We start from the raw sequence: 19,416 nt of genomic DNA, 5'->3' as shown, positions 1-19,416 counted from the left end.
AGGAGTTCAGTAAGCTTCCTTTTACAGACTAGTCTCCTTCTAGTCTGGGTCCAGCAATCACTCACACTCCTGTGGTTACTCTCCTTTGTTCCAATTTCTTTCAGGTATCCTTAGCCTCTCTACCCCCATCTCTTGAGCCAGCTGAAGACAAAATGGAGGGGTTTCCTAGGGGTTTAAATAGACGGTCTCTTGTGAGTGGATACTTCTCCCTTCCCCTGTGTAGAATTCCAGCTACAGGATGGATTTTTGGAGTCGCATGTCCATGCATGACTCAGAACTTACAGGTAGCAGTCATGGTTCACATCCTCATGTCTTTGACGTCCTTGAACGTCCTCATGTAGGCTTCTTATGTGGATTGGAGCCTTCCAAGATCTGTTGTCCATTAAGTGGTCAATCAAGATGCACTTAACTTGCAACTTCCTTTCTAAAGAAGCTGATCAAAAGCCTTACTAAAGCTGTTTAAAATCAAACAAGTACACAGCCAATATTCATAACTTCAAATACAAAAATGATACATGCATACAAATAGGATGAATAGACTCAGTAGATCATAACCTTTACTGAGATATGTTACATGGCATATGTAGCATAAAACATATTCCAGTTATGTCATATATACATAAGCTTATTTCTATAAAGCCTTATAGGGTGCACCGTCACAGGTGGAAAGGGTTCTTCCTGCACCAGTCTCATGGATCCCTTCGGACTTCTTTGCTGTTGGTGCAAATGGAGGCTGGACTCAGCTATACGTGGGCTACTGGGTTAAGTTGCCAGGAACTCCCAGTCAATAGAGAGCAAATATGATGGACTTGGAAGACTCTCTTGTGTCACACACAAGAGCAAGTTCCTTCAGCCAACCAACCACAGAAGGGAGATCAGCTCAGATGTCATTATGTGCACAGTGCAGCCTGCCTGGGGGCTGTCAATTACCAAAGCAGTGTGTACACCCGCAGCATCTGGGAGGCTGATTTCCCACTGCCCATGCTTGTGTGGCCTGCTGCTAGGAATAGCACCCGCCCTTAAAATAGCACAGGCTTCTGAGGACACATTCCAGCTCCCCTGCTCTTAGATCTCTGAATGGAATGGTATAAATTTCAGGCGGTCAGCAAGCTCAAATATCCAGAGTAGGAAGAGAGACTATCCTGCGTGGAATTCTGGCCTTCAGAGCTCGCATCCTTAACTCACCCTCTGTCTGTTAGCATGTTCATCAAGTCGTGTCCCCACATCCTGTGTTCGTCTCTGCAGATCTCCCCAGGTCTGTAAGGCCTTCCATTAAGGCCATTCTCTTTTGATGAAAGGATGTTTTAAAGCAAATTTAAAAGCTTCCCAGAGCGATTGGCTAATCACCAGTAGTCTAATCTCACCAACACGATAAACTGTCTTATTGGCCAAAGGCGTCTTATTGTTCAAGCAGCTTGATTTGCTACAGGTTTTCAAGCCTCACTGGAATATTCACAATGCCAGACAGTGCCAAAGGATGCTCCTAGATATCCGGTTTCCATGCTGCACTTTGTTCTAGGGTCACAGAGCTAGGCATGCATCCCTAATTACCTGTTTTCTGAAACCTGCCATTGTTAGCGTACCAATCTCTCTTACAGAAGAGGAGGATGGGGTTAACATTCCCTGCTTCCCCCACCCTTCTCCAAATTCATGACCTTCACTGTCCCAAGACCACTGGTTTCACCCTCTTGTCCCCTGGAGGAAAAAACCAACCTCCTCCTCCTCCTCCTCCTCTCCCCCACCCCCAAATTTTTCCTGGAGCATTTAGGCAAGGGTTACTTCAGGCAGTTCAGCCCAGGCATTCCTTGGCATGAGATCCTCAACACTGGGCCAATGAAAGCTTCAAGCTACCCCTTGGGCCACCAGGGTGTGGTATTACTTGGCACCTGCCTTCATCATTTCTGACTTGTATAATATATTACATATGCTGTTAACACTCCTGCAAAGATACCAAAAACCCTATTATGACTTCACACCTCTGCAGACTAAGAGCATGGCCATAGGAGGTAGAAACTGGTACAGTAGCTAGAAAGTGACCAAAGTGCCGGCAAGGACACATGCTGCGCTGTCAGTCTGGCACTGGCATGGTTCAAAAGCCTAGCTGCAAATTACAAATATTGTCTGTTTGAGTATCACCAGGCCCCTCACACACACACACACACACACACACACACACACACACACACACACACACACACACACACACACACACACCCCCACACCTACCTCTGAATTGCCCTACAACTCTTCAGCAGCTAGCTTGACAGAGAAGTCAAAAGTTCAGCCTTGCCTCAGCGAAGGCTTCAGACAGCCAAGCCTACAGGCTAAAGGCAGATGAACATGAACTGACCTGCTCTAGCAGTCAGCTGCAGTTCAGGTGTCCTTTGTGCCGCACAGTCACATGGCAAGTTTAAACCCCTGCAAACTCCTATAGAATTGGCGGATCCCTTGGGTTTTGCTGAAGGCTTTTGTCTTAAGATAAAGATGGACCAAGGAAGAACAGCAGCTAGTTCTTGACACCTGCTCCACTCTTTGCTCCTGGCACCTGCCCCTAGCTCGGGAGAACCTTTCTGATAAACTAGCATTAAAAATATTTACCGAGCAAGATGAAATTCAATAAATACAAGTGCAAAGTACTACGCTCAGGAAGGAAAAATCCAAAGCATACATAGAAACGGCAAATAACTGGGTAGGTGGGAGTACTGCTGAAGAGAACCTGGGATCACAAATTGAATGAGAGTCAACAATGTGATGCGGTTGCCCCCCCAAAAAAAGTACAAGGAAAAAAAGGAAATAGCATCCTGGGGTGTCATGTAAGACACGGGAGGCACTTGTCCCGCTCTGCTCGGCCCTGGTGTGGCCTGAGCTGGAGTTCTGTCTCTAGTTCTAGGTGCCGCACTTTCAGAAGCATCTGGACAAGTTGGAGAGAGTCCGGCAAATGGCAACAAAAATAAAAGGTTTCAAAAACCTGACCTGTGAGGAAAGGTTAAAAAAACTGGGCAGGTTTAGTCTTGAGAAAAGACGACTCATGGGTGACCTCATAACAGTCTTCAAATTTGTTAAAGGCTGTTATACTGAGGAGGGTGATCAATTCTTCTCCATGTCCACTGAAGGCAGGCTAAGTAGTAATTTGGTTTAATCTGCAGCAAGGGCAGTTTAGATTGGATATTAGGGAAAAAAATTCTAACTATAAAGTAGTTGTCCCCAAATGGTGGGGCATGTCCCCTTAGGGGGGCCTGGCACGGCAAGGCCTGGGCCAGCCCCCATGGGCGGGAGGGAAGAGCCACCCAGCTCCACTCTGTCCCCAGACAGAGCCCTGGCTCCAATCCCCTCCCGCCCCTAGCCTCAGCCATGGCCCCTGGCTGCGGCTCTGCTCCCGGTCCCAGCCCCACCTCCAGCCGTGGCTGCAGTCCTGCTCCCACCCCCCAGACCTGCCCACAGCTGTGGCTTACCCTTGGGATAAGGGTTGTGTGTGTGATGTGAAAAGTTTGGGGCTCACTGCTATGAAAGGTTAATTGAACTGTGTACTAGGCTTCCAAGGGAGGTTGTAGAATCCCCATCGGTGGAGGTTTTTAAGAACACGTTGGGCAAACAGCTGTCAGGGATGGCCACGGTTTACTTGGTCCTACCTCAGCTTGGGGGTGGACTAGATGACCTCTTGAGGTCCTTTCCAGCCTTGCATTTCTAGGGCACTTTACTCAGAGAGGCCCAAAGGGAGTGAATTTAATTCTTCTGAATTTACCTGTCTCCAGCCAGTGCTACTGTAGTGCAAGTATCACACAAACACTTCATTCTTTATCCCCTGTTATTGTGTTGCTGGGGCCATGCACAGCTATGCTAAGGCACTTCAATTCTAACTTGCAGCTGTTCTGGTTCTGGCCTCTTCAGAATGCTGTTCGGTCAGGCAATACTTTTGGGACATGCCCAAAATTGGGAAGAGGGAGGAAGGAGGATTGGAAGAGGATGGAAATTAATGTAATTGTCTTACTTCTGACCTTATAGGGTTGCACCTCTGGTCTCCAGAGGTGGAACGCCATTCCACCAACCCACAATAATCCCCTGGCTCTCAGATACCTCACATTACCACATAACATGGAGGGGCCCCGTTAGCTAACATAATGTTCCCGTTGCGCCTTCCACCTCCCCCTTACCAATAATGGAAACTGTCCACTCCGCGCCCTTCCCCTCCATTACCACACAGCCAAAGCTTCCTCGGCAGAAGAGCTCTGGCTGACGGCAGAGCAGCTGGGGCTAGAGATGGAGAGGGAATGAGGACAGAGCTGTGGGTTGGGGCAGAGTAATGGGAGCTGGGGCCAGGGCTGGGGCCAGAGCTGGCCCGGGGATGGAGCAAAGGGTGGCACTGGGGGAAGAGTGGGACTGGCCATAGCTCTCTCCCCACCCCTGGGACCTGCTGCACGCCCCCTCCCCCCCCGAATGTTCCTCCGTGCCCCTCTAGAGGGTTGTGCCCCACAGTTTCGGGACCACTGATCTAGACTGTCCCTGACAGGTGTTTGTCATCCTGTTCTCAAACCTCCCACGACACAGATTCTACAACCTTCCTAGGGATTAGCTAATCCCTGCTTTAGTAAAGATTGGTGTGCAGTTGTGCAGCACGCTATACTTAACCCTCTGCATTAGCTCCTCTTTTCTGAGATGAAAGGGATTTTGTAGCTCTGTGGCCTGACAGCAGAGGTCTTTATGAATGGCCTGGTGGCTGAGGCTCAGGGCTGGTCTACACAACAACGTTAGGTATCACTCCCCTGAGAGATGTAGTTTAGCTCATCTAAGGCCTGGTGTAGACTCGGTTGACTTAGCTAGCACATCTTGGAGAGGTGGACTTACGACAGCAACAGAAGAGCCCCTTCTGTCACTGTAGTAAGTATCTACACAGCTGCAGCACTTCCAGTGTAGGCATAGCCTTATTCTTCATTGCGTCTCCTAGGCTTACGAGAAGCGCTTTCCCACGTGCCCAGAGATCCCTGTCTTCCTGGGCAGCGAGATCCTTCAGGAATCCAAGAGCGATGATGGAGCTGTTCATATCGTCGAACGGAGCTGCAAACTGAATGTGGACGCTCCACGGCTGCTGAAGAAGGTGAGAGCCTAATGTACACAGCGTCTCCAGGCTTCCTTGTGTCTGCTGCTTTGGGCAGTAGAGTCTTGAGCCGTGGTGACTGCTCTGCTCCCACATCTAACGTCCTGTATGGCTTTGTTCTTCCTTCCTTCTCAGATCGCTGGGGTAGAGTACGTCTTTTTCATACAGAAAAACACCGTGAACTGGAAGGAGCGAACGCTTCTCATTGAGGCTCACAACGAGACTTTTGCAAATCGTGTTGTCGTCCTTGAGACGTGTAGCTACTCGGTAAGTGCCTCTCTTCCCAAGCAGCCTTCCTCTTCCTCTTGACCATGCGGTGAGCCAGAGCAGCTGAGCGACCGTAGCAGAAGCTTTCTGCCTTGGGATAACAGCCAGGTGAGGGCGCTCGGAGGAGTGTGGATGCTGGGCCATAATCCAATGTGACTTGGAAGCCCGTTGACCTGGATTGGGGGCTCCATTTTGATGGGCACCTGAAGGCACTCCCAGAGGTGGGACTGCTCAGCAGCTAGCTCATCTGGGGGGAAGGAGTTGCCTTGCCTTGGCTGGAGCATTAGGTTCTGGGGTGAGATCAGAGAGCAAGGTGGGGCTCTAGATTTGATGTAAAGTGTTCCCCTAGTTCTCCGGGCTTAGAACTAGAGTTAAGACGGATGTCTGGCCAGTGTTGGGGTTTGGCCTTGGCATGATTCTAGCAGTTTAGGGAGGAGGCCCGAGTACTTATTGTGATGGGAAGTTGAGGTGGTGGGTAGGGGAGGTAGTCGGGGCAGCTGAATTCTCATACTGCTCCCAAATGAGCACAGTTCCTGGCTTCCCTGTCATGCTCTTTCTGTCCCCGGGACTTCCAGATTGCTCCTGTGTCGATCATTTAGATAAAGTTCTTATGCTGCTTATCTGTGGCCTGAGAAGATGTCACCCAGCGTGTTCCACTTGTCGAGTGTTTGTACCATATCGGTGCATCTGGGCCACAGGGGTTCAATTACCATTAAAAATAGCTTCATCTATTTCTGGAAGCAATCTGATACCTCACCATGTTTCCTAAACAAAAGTCCAGATCATGTTACTTACCTGCCCTGTCAGCACTTGTACGTTAGTGCAGCTTCTTGAAATCAAAGACGCTCGCAATGGCTGTTGCTCCTAGTGAAGCAAATAACTTAACCCCCTGCCCAAAAACATCTGTGTGGTGTGGTGCTCATGGAAATGATAATGGATCAAGTTTTTCCATTGCTGTCACCGTGGGTCTGTCTCAGCTGCTGACTGTGAGATGCTGCTCGGTGAACCCAGCAGTGATGCTGTGTATATGCATGTCTTTGCCAGTGCCAGATTTCACGCTACTGGGATTTCTCTGACTGCAGTGTGTTGAAAACCTTCCTTCCAGAGTGGAACTGCTGGGTTTCCGAGATGTGTCTGCTTTCCAGAAGGGAGGAACTAGTTGTCTGCATCCTTGAGATGCTCCTGCTGTCTACTTTTGCCCATTTCCTCTTAATTGTGGGAGTGTACAGGAAACAAGTTTTTCTCATGTTTCAACCCCAGCTGTGTCTTGAGAAATAAGATCTTTCTCTGGCTGCTGCCTATAATCCCTATAGGGACATTGTGTTCTTGACTGATCTCTCTGTGCGCGTGAGGTCAGTTTTTTTTGTACTCTGTTGCGGGGCTAAAACAGTCACACATAAGGGGAAAGGCAGACCCCTCTATTCCTTGTCAAGGAAAGAGCTATGTGGGTGTTTTCCTTGAGGAAGAGAATGTAGGGAGACTGCCTAGAGAGGAAGGATGTTCTGTGGTTAAGGCAGTGGCTGAGACTCAGGAGACCTGGATTTAGTTCCTCGCTCTGCCACTGACTTCCTGGGCAACTTGGGGTGAGTCATTTAATTTCTGGGTACCTGTTTCCCATCTGTTCAACAGGGGAGGATAATTTCCCCCCCCCCCCCCTTCCTTCACTCTGTCTTATCTATTTAGCTTGTGAACTCTTTGGGGCAGTGGCAATGACTGTCAGGTGCTTCCTCCTGGTTATCAGGCCTAGCAGTTGGAACAGAGGTCAAAGCTGGATGTAGGGTCAGGGCTGGGCTGAGGGTAGCGCTAGAACAGAGATCAGAGTCCAGGGACAAGCCAAGTCAGTACCGTAGCTGGAGTCCAGGTGTGGGCCAAAGTTTGAAGCTGGGTAGTCAGAGTCCAAGGGTCAGGAGGCAAGGGCTGAAGCGAGGTCGGAGTAGCACAAGGACAAGACCTGGAACTGGGCTCAGGCAAGGCTGGGGCAGGAACAGGCTCAAGAGCAGGCTGGAGAGTCCGTTACTCTGCAAGGCAGCAGGAGGGTTCCTGGCCAGGCAGTACTGTTGCACAGATTGATCAGCAGCTCTGGCATGCTTGGGGAAATAGATGACCCCAGGCTCAAATGACACAGTCTCTGCTCAGGGACAAGCTGCTGCCGCACGCCTGAAGGCTGAGTCACGGCAGGCTCTGATGGAGGGCAGCTGAGTGAGCAGCCCTGGTTTGACTGCGAGTTTGCTTCACAGTGACCATCTCTTGCTATTTGCACGTACTGCATCTAGCACCATGGCACTATTGTAATGCTCTTTCTACTCCTGCCATTACCATTTGGAGAGCCAAGCAGCAGAAGTGGGTTTAGTCTTGATTTCCTTGGGTGGGGAGAATCCCATCCTAACAGTGGTTGTGCTCCGGATGTGTCCTAACGTGTCTGTCAGACTGAGCATCGCAGTCCTGATTAATCAGATCACTAAGTGCTGACAGACCTACATCCTGTAGGGAGCCCCCTGGTCTGCAGCCTGGGAGAGTGAACAGCCCCGTTACTGCCTGGCGTGAAGCCTGGCAGCCTTGGTCTGCTCTGCGCTGTGTGACCCTGAGCCTGTCTCTGTCTGAGTTTAGGTTCACCCTGAGAATGAAGAGTGGACGTGCTTTGAACAGTCTGCGTCTCTTGACATCAAGTCGTTCTTTGGCTTTGAAAGCACAGTGGAGAAAATTGCCATGAAGCAGTACACCTCCAACATCAAGCGGGTGAGAGCTGGCTTTCCCCTAGCTCCGAGAAGTGCAGCTCAGGTGTCCACAGCCCATTAGAAGTGGGGAAGTAAAATGGCTGCTCGGGTCCAAGGTTGCCATGGCAGTGAGCGTGAAGGGTCATGAGATGCAATCATAGAAGGTTAGGGTTGGAAGGGACCTCAGGAGGTCATCTAGTCCAACCCCCTGCTCAAAGCAGGACCAATCCCCAATTTTTGTCCCAGATCCCTAAATGGCCCCCCCAAGGATGGATCTCACAACCCTGGGTTTAGCAGGCCAATGCTCAAACCACTGAGCTATCCCTCCCCCCTTATGTTCTCTAATGGGTAGATCAAGGGAGTGGGAATTGGCAGGAGACCTAGGTTCTGTGACCAACTCTCCCCTGTGCCGTTGCCATGAATAAGTCCCTTAGCCTCACTGTTGCCTGAGTTTCGTCCTCAGTAAAAAGAGAGAACGCAACTCTAAGGAGCAGCTGGGCCCTGCCATGGGTTTCAGTCTCTGTAGTAGAGAGTGGAGGTTAAGCCACTATCCAACAAGCAAAACAACTTGTTTGTTTGGATATCTCCATGAGAGGTTGGACGGGAATTATTCTGGGTGAGAGCTGCATTCCATGCGCAGTCCAGGCTCCCTGGAGTCACTCCCTGACCAGTGTCCCACACAGGAAGCCTTCTTCCTGAATATGCACACAGGAAGGACAAGCCCTGGGTACCTGTTGATTTCATGCCACTGAAGACTCCACTCTGATGGGATCTGGGCAGTGCAATGGTGTTAGTTTGACGGCCTTTTCCCTGGGTTTAGGGTCGCAGGGGAGCAGTGCAGCGAACAGGTGAGATGTGTAGGGCTGACTGACCCTGTTTTCTCCCCTCCCCTGAACCCAAACCTGTTCTTACCCCAGGCATTTTCCTGAGTAACAGCACGTTTTCTCTTCTCTAGAGAGAGCCTTTCACACTCCAAGTAAAATTCCCCACACGGGCCGTTCCGCTCCCTTCTGCCTTGCTCAAAAGCTGCTGCATGAGGACATTAAACACGGGAATGTGCTCCTTCTTCCCTGGGCTAGGGAAACTCCCCCTTCCTGCTTATGGCTGGGATGCTAATCTCTCGGAGTACTAGAAATCCTTTCACTTGGCGTTGCTCTCTAATGCAAGCCTTCACTTCCAGGGCAAGGAGGTGATCGAGCATTACCTGAAGGAGCTGATCTCCCAGGGCATCACCTTCATCCCCCGATGGACACCTCCACCAGTGAGCAGGCAGAAGGAAAAGAGGGCCCTGGCTGTGGGACACAACCCTGGTATTGTGCCAGCGGAGTCCTGTGTGCATGGAACTAATAAAGAGCATCCAGGCAGCTCCTGCCCTGCTGCAGAGACGGCTAGCCCTGACGGTATGCTATCCCCAGGCAGTGGTGGAGGTTGGCAGTGTAGACGTTCTGGTTCTCACATTGGGACATTTCTGCCACTTAACTCTTGAAGCTCCTGCAGCCTGATGTAAGAAAAGGCTCCAGCCCAATGTGAAAGTGTCTGCCTGAGCAGAAGGAAGTGAGAGGTCATTGTATCATTGCAGTGATACCTGCAACATTGGGAGCTTTAACCCAAGATTCCTGGCCCTTGTGATTGGGGTATGTCTCTAGGAGCTTCGAGAACAGCTGCTAAAGCAAGAAACTGAGATCTGGGGCTCCTGGGTTCTGTTCCTGCCTGGCCTTGGTCATGTAGCTTCTCTATACCTTAGTTTACCAATCTGTAAAATGGTTTGAATACTTACCCACTGGCTAAGGAAGCTGCAAGGCACAATTAATATTGGTAAAGTGTCTTGAGATGAAAGGTGCTCTAGAAGTGGAGAACTCCACTTAGCAGCCAGGTGAGGAGTGTGGGGTGGGGGGAAGATTATTGGCTTCCCTTTCTTCACGTATCTCTGCTCTTGAACTGCCAGCTCTATACGACTCTCCCAGCTGCCCTCTTTCCATTCCGTTGTGGGTCTGCTGCCCAGCTTGGCTGGATCTGTGGCATAGGTGCTGACTTTTAGTTTTCTCCAGGGGTGCTCAACACTCACTCTGCCCCTTGCCCGAGCCCCCGATCAGCTGTTTGGCAGGGGCGCCCCCGATCAGCTGTTTGGCAGGGGCGCCCCCGATCAGCTGTTTGGCAGGGGCGCCCCCGATCAGCTGTTTGGCAGGGGCGCCCCCGATCAGCTGTAGCTGGTGGTGCTGAGCACCCACTATTTTTTTCCATGGGTGCTCCAGCCTATAATCTGCAGTGAGGGTGAACTTAGGGAGGCTAATTTGTCCGGTGGGACTGAGGGGCAGCAGCGTGTTCTCTAGGCACATGATCCCCGTTGTGTGATACTGTAGCCCATTGTATCCAGGGTCAGAAATATTCTGCCTGATGTGGAGCTGGCCCCGAAGGGTCCCCTCTGCTCTCCTGTCCCTTCTGTCTCCACATGCTTCCAGCACAGCTGCTGGCCTGTGCCACGACTCTTTTGGTACCACGTTCCCTGTACACACGCGCCTCCAGCTGCACATCTGCCTGGAACTCCACACGCTGGCAGATGTGATCCCCTTGTCCTTTGTCTCGATGCCCTGGAGGGACCCTGCGCTGCAGTAGCCACAAAGGACAATCCTGATGGCAAAGAGGAGCTACTAAAGTTATTCAGGTTTCAGAGTAGCAGCCGTGTTAGTCTGTATTCGCAAAAAGAAAAGGAGTACTCGTGGCACCTTAGAGACTAACAAATTTATTTGAGCATAAGCTTTCGCAAGTGAGGTGTAAAAAAAAAAAAAAAAAAAGGCGAATACTCACCAGCAACCACATACCACACAACAGAACCACTAACCCAGGAACCTATCCTTGCAACAAAGCCCGTTGCCAACTGTGCCCACATCTATTCGGGGAACACCATCACAGGGCCTAATCACATCAGCCACACTATCAGAGGCTCGTTCACCTGGACATCCACCAATGTGATATATGCCATCATGTGCAAGCAATGCCCCTCTGCCATTTACATTGGTCAAACTGGACAGTCTGTACGCAAAAGAATAAATGGACACAAATCAGATGTCAAGAATTATAACATTCATAAACCAGTCGGAGAAAACTTCAATCTCTCTGGTCACGCAATTACAGACCTAAAAGTTGCAATTCTTCAACAAAAAAACTTCAAAAACAGACTCCAACGAGAGACTGCTGAATTGGAATTAATTTGCAAATTTGATACAATTAATTTAGGCTTGAATAGAGACTGGGAGTGGCTAAGTCATTATGCAAGGTAACCTATTTCCCCTTGTTTTCCTAACATCCCCCCCCCCCCCGACGTTCTTGTTAAACCCTGGATTTGTGTTGGAAATGGCCCACCTTGATCATCATACACATTGTAAGGAGAGTGATCACTTTATATAAGCTATTACCAGCAGGAGAGTGGGGTGGGGGGGAGAGAAAACCTTTTGTTGTGATAAACACCCATTTTTTCATGATTTGTGTGTATAAAAACAAACATCTTCTATATTTTCCACAGTATGCATCCGATGAAGTGAGCTGTGGCTCACGAAAGCTTATGCTCAAATCAATTGGTTAGTCTCTAAGGTGCCACAAGTACTCCTTTTCTTTTTGCGAATACAGACTAACATGGCTCTTACTCTGAAACCTTTTTTTAAAGTTATTCACTCTTTCCCCCTGGTGGCTGTCCGTGGAATAGCATTTCAGCAGCTTCCAGACTGGCTGCCGTCCCCTCTTGCTGTAGGAATATAGTGGAGTGGGATTTTCCAAAGAGCCCAAGTTAGGTAGGTGTCCAAGGAGGTGGGTGCCTAACTCCCTGAATTTCCTTTGAAAACCCAAGTCAGAGTCCAGGGCATCTTTGGGATGGAGGCAGGAATTAGAGGGCATATTGGCACCATTGAGTGGCTGACCCTGCTGTGATGCCGTACACATCCAGAATTACTGACTCAATCCCCATGCCCTAATTGTAATCAACATGTCTCCCGTGGACCCCTTGGGATGCTTTCCAGCCCTTCCCAGACAAAAGCCAGGCAGACTGTTGATGAAGGAGGCTAAGAGTGTTTGACAATTCCCAGTGGAAATTGTGTGTGTGTGTGTGTGTGTGTGTGTGTGTGTGTAAATAACTGTACAATTCCCCAGATCCTCCACTCCTACCAGGACTTCTCCCCTGAGCTGCTGTTTTCTTCCCTCTCCAGCTGACAAACTGGACGCTGATTACATTGAGCGGTACCTGGGGCAGCTGACTCCAATGCAGGAAAGCTGCCTGATCCGACTCCGTCAGTGGCTGCAGGAAATGCACAAAGGCAAGGTAGGCAGCTAGAGGCAGAACTCCCTGCCTGGAGACAAGAGGGGAGCTCTCCAAAGAACTGATAGCCTCTCGGAGGCAGCTTTGCTTAGCAGCTTGATCATGTAACTGGGATCCAGGAACCTCTGGGTTCTAACCCCAGTTCTGCTGCTGATTGGCAGTGTGGTCTAGGGCAAATGACTGCTCTGTGCCTCGGTTTCCCCATATAAAAATGGGATTGTGAATAACTCACATGTGCTGAGGCTTGCTTGATAGTGGAGTGCTATGTTAAGACAGCTGTTTCCTGATAAGCTTTAGGTGAGTCATATCGCTGCTGCCAGTGGCAGTACAGAATACCATGCCCTCCTTTCTTCTCCGCTGCTACTGCTGGTGGCACTGCCTTCAGAGCTGGGTGCCCGGGCAGCAGCTGCTGCTCTCCCACCTCCCAGTTGCATGCACTGCCATCACCAGCAGCAGTGGAGAAGTAAGGGTGAGAATACTGTGACCTCCTAATAGGCTTCTGACCCTCTTAAGAACATAAGAACCGCCATACTGGGTCAGACCAAAGGTCTGTCTAGCCCAGGATCCTGTATTCCAACAGTGGCCAATGCCAGGAGTCCCAGGTGAGTGTTTTGGGTCAGGGCCCCCAGTTTGAGAAAGACGGTGGAGAAAATTTTTTGTGGGTGGTCACGGCATAAATAGCAAATTTCATGGATGTGTAACATAGCTATGAAATTTGCTATTTATGCCATGACCAACCCATGAAAAATGTGTGATTTCTCTGCAGTTTAAGTCAACCCCTTGTAGTGGTTATCAAGTGGTCTTGCTTCCCTTCAAAGTCTAGCTCGCTGCACCTGTGGGGTAGGGTGAGAGAACCTGCTAGTCACGCTGTGTAGATCAGTTGAAAACCTACACACATCCCAAGGCTTTTGGCAGACATTGCTCACTAGAGTGGTGGGTGATCATGCCTAGCTTTTATCTAGTCCTTTTCCAGGTGGGCTTCATAAGCTAACTTGCTTAGGGGCTGCCTTAATTTTGGGAAGAATTTTGTTTAAATCTATTTTTTATGAAAACTCTGTATTTCAAACTTGATGCAGAAACTTCCATATTGAGGAGCAGGGTGTGTCTGTCTGAACTCATGCAAATAGTTACTCTTTGGTTTGAGTGCCATCTACTTGAACTGTCCAGAGACTCCAGTGTGGGGATCAGAGTAGAATGATTTGCAAGTGCAGCCAGAGTTGATCACAGCAGTTGGGTGCTGATCCCAGGTTGCGTTTGGCTCCCACAGGCCATACTGGAGATTGTGAGACAAACGTGTCCCTGCCACTCCTCCATTGATTAGAGCACTGTTACACTGGGGAAGAATTCAGCCTCATGTTTAGTGGGACGCTACCAATGGTTGTGGGTTGCAAGGCTGGGGAGGGTGCACGGTTTGTTTTCTCCCTTTCCAGACATGCCCTGATGAGCGAAGCTTGGCTTTTCTGGATGGAGATGCCCAGCCAGGGCTGGGCTGGGCTGTGCTGTGCAGTGTCAAACGCTTGTGTGGAGGAATTGTGCCTGACTGCTTGACGTTAGCAGTGCTAAGTCCCTGGTCGGGTCTAACGCACAAACACAAAAAACCTTGTGCCAGCAGAACCAATGTCCAGGCTCAGCGCTGTGAAATGCAAGCGTGGGAGGGACACGTTCAAATCTTATTACTCCGGTTCTGGGTCCCTCCCCTCCATCCTTACTGGGCATTTAGGGGGCTAGAAAATAGTGTGCTGTGTTCCTGGGGAGCAGGGAGGCAGGGGAGCTTCGTTACTAATTGCAGCCCTTGATCTGGCTCCTTAGGAGTAGGACTGCGCTGTGAACAGAGCTGCCCGTTCTGTCCCGCCTCGCCCACAGCCAATAGTCCCATCAGGCCTACAGGATAGGTTATGAGAGTGGGTGGGGATAGGCTCCAACCCGCTCTCCCTCTCATTCTCTTACCCTGATTAACTAACACTCTCAGTTCATGACCAGAGCAGGGGAGAGGGGGAGCATGCAGTAGTAAGAAGAGCTGTGGTGGTTAGGTGGGATTGAACGAGGCATCTGAGACAATGACTTCCCACTCCATTGGTAAGCACTTCTGAGAGGCAGGGAGACTTGGCAAAGAGATTTCTCCTGACCTTCCAAAAGAAAACTGAGTTCACATGCAGTGCTACAGTTGGCTTCTGCGCATGCCGCTTTCCAGCTGGGAGCGGGGCTGGATAACTGCTTTGGCTTGACAAGCCTTCTGCAGTCCATCCAGCAAAACCACATGGACTCCTGTATCTTATGTGCCAGCTGTCAGGCATCCTGCCCGAGCCACCCTTAGCTGAGAGTGTGACGGGGAGCCACATGTGTGATGGGTCAGGACCCAGGTTTTGAGCTGGAAAGCACAGTGTAAATGCCTGTTTGTTTGTTTTTTTTTCTTGTAGTCAGAGGCTGGGGAATGGAAGCCGGAAAAGGTAAAATCTGGAGCATGTGAGCAATGTGAAAGAGTTGCCCCTGGGGGGGTGGGGGGGTGTGTGTGTGTGCGCGCACGCACGTGTGCTCTTCTTGGCAGCTGTTTGTTGTGCTGGATCCACTAATAGGGTGAAATTGACTCTGCCTTAGTGACAGCTGTAGGTAGCGTTATGCACTTCTGGTAGGTTTTGTGTATTCTCCATGCCCTTTGTAAGCAGAATGGATGGTACTGGCAATTCAGACCTCATCCCAAACCCCATTTATTCCTTCCTTGTCTGCTTTGTAGAAGCATAAACAGCTTATCAGGCGGGTACTGAGTCAAACGCTTGTCTCAGACCATTTGAACTCAGCTTCAAGGGGGCTGATCTCTTACTGTGACTTTTTTTTTTAATTTTTTTTAGTTCCAGGGTAAATGTCCCTGTCACCTCTCCAGAGGCCCATTGCAGATCTCCGTTCCTGGGAGCTTGCCCCGTTGGATGTTTGTTTTTAAATGAAACACTCCCATTGTCCCGTTGCAGTGTCCATTCTCTGTTCCTTCCACAGCAGTAGTCAAGTGCTTTGCTGAATAAAGTCTTCCATAGCTGGAAGGCCAGCCAGAGAGAACTGGAGACTGTAAATGATGTAAAAACTGCAGATTCCTACACAGAGCTGTAAGCAATGGTCTGTGTGCTGCTGTTAAAGCAGCCAGGTATTGGTACACCAATAATGAGAACTACAGGAGCATCTTCATTTGCCTGCCTATGGAAATTACTGTCTCTGGAATTGTCTCAGCCAAATGCCATCCCTCGTGTCAGAAATCCATTCCGCTAACTTAGCCTTTGAACTTGATTCTCTGTATAACAATACCACTTCATCCTCTCAAAGCTCTGCCTCTGACCCAAATGTAAGTGCTCACTTGTCCCTGTGCATTGCTGTATTCAGAACTGTACCGCTGCCCTTACCTAGGCTTTCTGGTTATTGCTATGACAGACTTTCCTCTGGCGTAGTAAGTAAGCTCTTGCTTTAACTATGTAGTAAGTAGGCACTGGATTTATCTATGTAATCAGCCATGAAGAGTTCGTTGTAACCTGGGGTCAACATGACACTTGAAAATGGCAAAACTTTATGTAATAGCCACAATGTTGGATTCTCTTGACAGGGACTCAGCGGGCTCTCCTGGATGTTATGTTTGGTTATTTCTGTAAGGATTTGAACTAGCGTTGTCAATTAATCACAGTTAACTCACATGATTAACTAAAAAAAGTCATCATGATTAATCACAGTTTTAATCACACTGCTAAGCAATAGAATACCAATTGAAATGTATTAAATATTTTTGGATGTTTTTCTATATTTTCAAATACATTGATTTGAATTACAACACAGTATACAAAGTGTACAGTGCTCACTTTATATTATTTTTATTACAAATATTTGCACTGTAAAAATGATAAATAAAAGAAATAGTATTTTTCAATTCACCTCATACAAGTACTGTAATGCAATCTCCTTATCCTGAAAGTGCAACTTACAAATGTAGATTTTTTTCTTACATAACTGCACTCAAAAACAAAACAATCTAAAACTTTAGAGCCTACAAGTCCACTCAGTCCTACTTCTTTTCCAGCCAATCGTTCAGACAAACAAGTTTGTTTACATTTATGGGAGATAATATTGCCTGCTGCTTATTTACAATGTCATCATAAAGTGAGAACAGGTGTTCGCATGGAACTTTTGTAACTGGCATTGCAAGGTATTTATGTGCCAGATATGCTAAACATTCATACGTCCCTTCATGCTTCGGCCTCCATTCCAGAGGACATGCTTCCATGCTAATGATGCTTATTTCAAAAAATGAGTTATTTAAATTTGTGATTGAACTCCTTGGGGGAGAACTGTATGTCTCCGGCTCTGTGTTACCCATAGTCTGCCATATATTTCATATTACAGTAGACTCGGCTGATGACTCAGCAAGTATAGTTCATTTTAAGAACACTTTTGCTGTAGATTTGACAAAACGCAAAGAAGGTACCAATGTGAGATTTCTACAGATAGCTACATCACTCTACCCAAGGTTATAGACTCTGAAGTACCTTTCAAAATCTGACCGGGACAAGGTGTGGAGCATGCTTTCAGAAGTCTTTAAAAGAGCAACACTCTGATGCAGAAACTACAGAACCCGAACCACCAAAAAACAAAATCAACCTTCTGCTGGTGGCATCTAACTCAAATGATGAAAACTAACATGCGTCGGTCCGCACTGCTTTGGATCATTATCGAGCAGAACCCATCATCAGCCTGGATGCATATCCTCTGGAATGGTGGTTGAAACATGAAGGGACATGAATCTTTAGTGCATCTGGCATGTAAATACCTTGCAACGCCGACTACAACAGTGCCATGCGAGCTCCTGTTCTCACTTTCAGGTGACATTGTAAACAAGAAGTGGGCAGCATTAGTGCCTACAAAAGTAAGCAAACTTGTTTGTCTGAGTGACTGGCTGAACAAGAAATAGGACTGAGTGGACTTGTAGGTGCTAAAGTTTAACATTTTTATTTTTGAATGCGGGTATTTTTTGTACATAATTATACATTTGTAAGTTCAACTTTCATGATCAAGAGATTGCACTACAGTACTTGTATTAGGTGAATTGAAAAATACTATTTTGTTTTTTGCAGTGCAAATATTTGTAATAAAAATATAAAGTGAGCACTGTACACTTTGTATTCTGTGTTGTAATTAAAATAAATATATTTGGAAATGTAGAAAACATCCAAAATATTTAAATAAATGGTATTCTATTATTGTTTAATGGTGCTATTAATAGTGATTAACTTTTTAAAATCACTTGACAGCCCTAGTTTGAACCAACCTAAGTAGCCCTGTGGATAGCGTCTTCCTCTCAGCACTGAAGACGTGTGTTCAAACCCTGCTATAAAAAAATCAGCTGTTTCTATCTGAGTGTGATGCGGACAAGTTATTGCAAGAGTTTATTAAATACATTTTGAGCTCTGACATGGAAACATGTCCACCCTCCCCACCCCCACCCCCGCCAACATGTACAAATGCGAGGTTCACAAAGGGTTCGTTAGAAACAATTAACCCCAGGTGTGCATCTAAGCTATCTCTGAACTTATCTGCTCTCAACCCCTTTCTCTCCACTGAATCTGTTCTTAGGGCTTGTCTACATGGTGCAGTAGTCCACAGTAGAGGGGTATAAATTCTAATTTGCACCAGCATGTTGCACGCTAACTGGCCCCCATGGACTCTGTTAAAAGTTCCCTAGTGCGCGTTGTGTAGGACTGTTTGAAACGGGACTGCACTCGGGAACTTTTAGAGCAGGGGTTCTCAAACTGGGGGTCAGGAGGTTATTACGTTGGGGGGGGGGGGAGTCGCGAGCTGTCAACCTCCATCCCAACCCCGCTTTGCCTTCAGCATTTATAATGGTGTTAAATATGTAAAAAAGTGTGTTTAATTTATAAGGAGAGGGTTGCACTCAAAGGCTTGCTATGTGAAAGGGGTCACCAGTAAAAAAGTTTGAGAACCACTGTTGTAGAGCATGCCAGCAGGGTCCACACAGGCCAGCTAGTGCACAGCTTATGAGTGCACGTTAGAATTGACACCTTTTGTAGTGCAGACTAATGCACTATGTAGACAAGCCCTAAGTGTGTCTATTGCAGCTTCATATCAGTACGTGTAACTGAGATTGCTTCAGGCCTGAAATTCCTGGCTGCTTTGCTTCCAGCCCTTCTTTCTATTTTCATCCACGTCAGTAAGCTGATAAAGGAGCTTTTCGCCCTGAATACACGTATTATTTGTGTTACAGCCATGTGCAGGTGGCCCATCTGGGACCATGGCCCTATTTCGCTAAACCCCATAGCAATGCATAGGAAGAGACTGTCCCCGCTTTGAAGAGTTTGCAGTCTGAATTAAGATGAAATGCAACACACAAGCTTAACCTGAGGCAATGGGGCGCAGAGGAGATTGGAAGACGTAGTGGCAGATTAGCTGTATGCGCAACTTGCAATTTCAAGTCAAATTTAGCTTTGTTTGGGATTTATTAATGATGATTTCTGCGGGCCAACTGCCTACCCGTGAGTAGCTGGCAATTTTATCTTGGGCTTCAAGGTAGAAGTGGATCTCCAGGGATTTGAAGGAAGTCAGAAAGTACTCGTTATCCTGGAGTATGCCCCAGGCAGAAGGGGCAGCGAGAGCCAAAGCACAGAAGTGTTGGTGGGAGAAGTGGACGAACATTTGAGGCCAGTGTGATTAGCTGAAAGCTTGTGGGGGGCCATGAGATCAGATTTGAGAGGAGATAATTGGGGGGGCTACATTGTAATGTCATGAAGGGTAGCTGTCATGGAGAAAGGAGAGGGACTGACATACTTGGACAAGGCCAGTGTGGCGGTTCAGCAGACGGGCCGGATGATAAGAGCCTGCACAAGAGCGTGAGTTGTAGTGTTCCAGCTGAAGGGAGCCTTTGGAGGGTGTCTGGTCTATTTACAGAGAGCCCAGCTGTGACCAGTCTCCACAGGGCTAGCACAGGAGCCTTCCTGTAGGCTAGTGTGTTGAACAAAGATGCTTTTCATCCTTTGCATGGTGCTGTGTGGCTT

At 48.3% G+C, this 19,416-nt stretch overlaps 1 protein-coding gene across 2 annotated transcripts in view; it reads left to right on the top strand.

Annotated features, from left to right (window-relative positions):
* SEC14L5 (SEC14 like lipid binding 5) overlaps nt 1-19,416 on the top strand; it is a 59,212-nt gene that overhangs the window by 23,655 nt on the left and 16,141 nt on the right. The window contains exons 3-8 of one of the 2 annotated variants that reach the window (XM_084642100.1): nt 4,943-5,092; nt 5,228-5,359; nt 7,967-8,095; nt 9,254-9,473; nt 12,270-12,382; nt 14,797-14,826. In XM_084642100.1, coding sequence (XP_084498226.1) covers nt 4,943-5,092; nt 5,228-5,359; nt 7,967-8,095; nt 9,254-9,473; nt 12,270-12,382; nt 14,797-14,826 — 774 coding nt within the window. The remainder of the gene's footprint in view (nt 1-4,942; nt 5,093-5,227; nt 5,360-7,966; nt 8,096-9,253; nt 9,474-12,269; nt 12,383-14,796; nt 14,827-19,416) is intronic. The other variant, XM_084642101.1, reaches the window with a different exon arrangement.

The sequence above is a fragment of the Lepidochelys olivacea genome (assembly GCF_965140295.1).
Source record: "Lepidochelys olivacea isolate rLepOli2 genome assembly, chromosome: 10".
NCBI classification, from domain to species: domain Eukaryota; kingdom Metazoa; phylum Chordata; order Testudines; family Cheloniidae; genus Lepidochelys; species Lepidochelys olivacea.
This window is presented reverse-complemented; position numbering and strand designations above follow the sequence as displayed.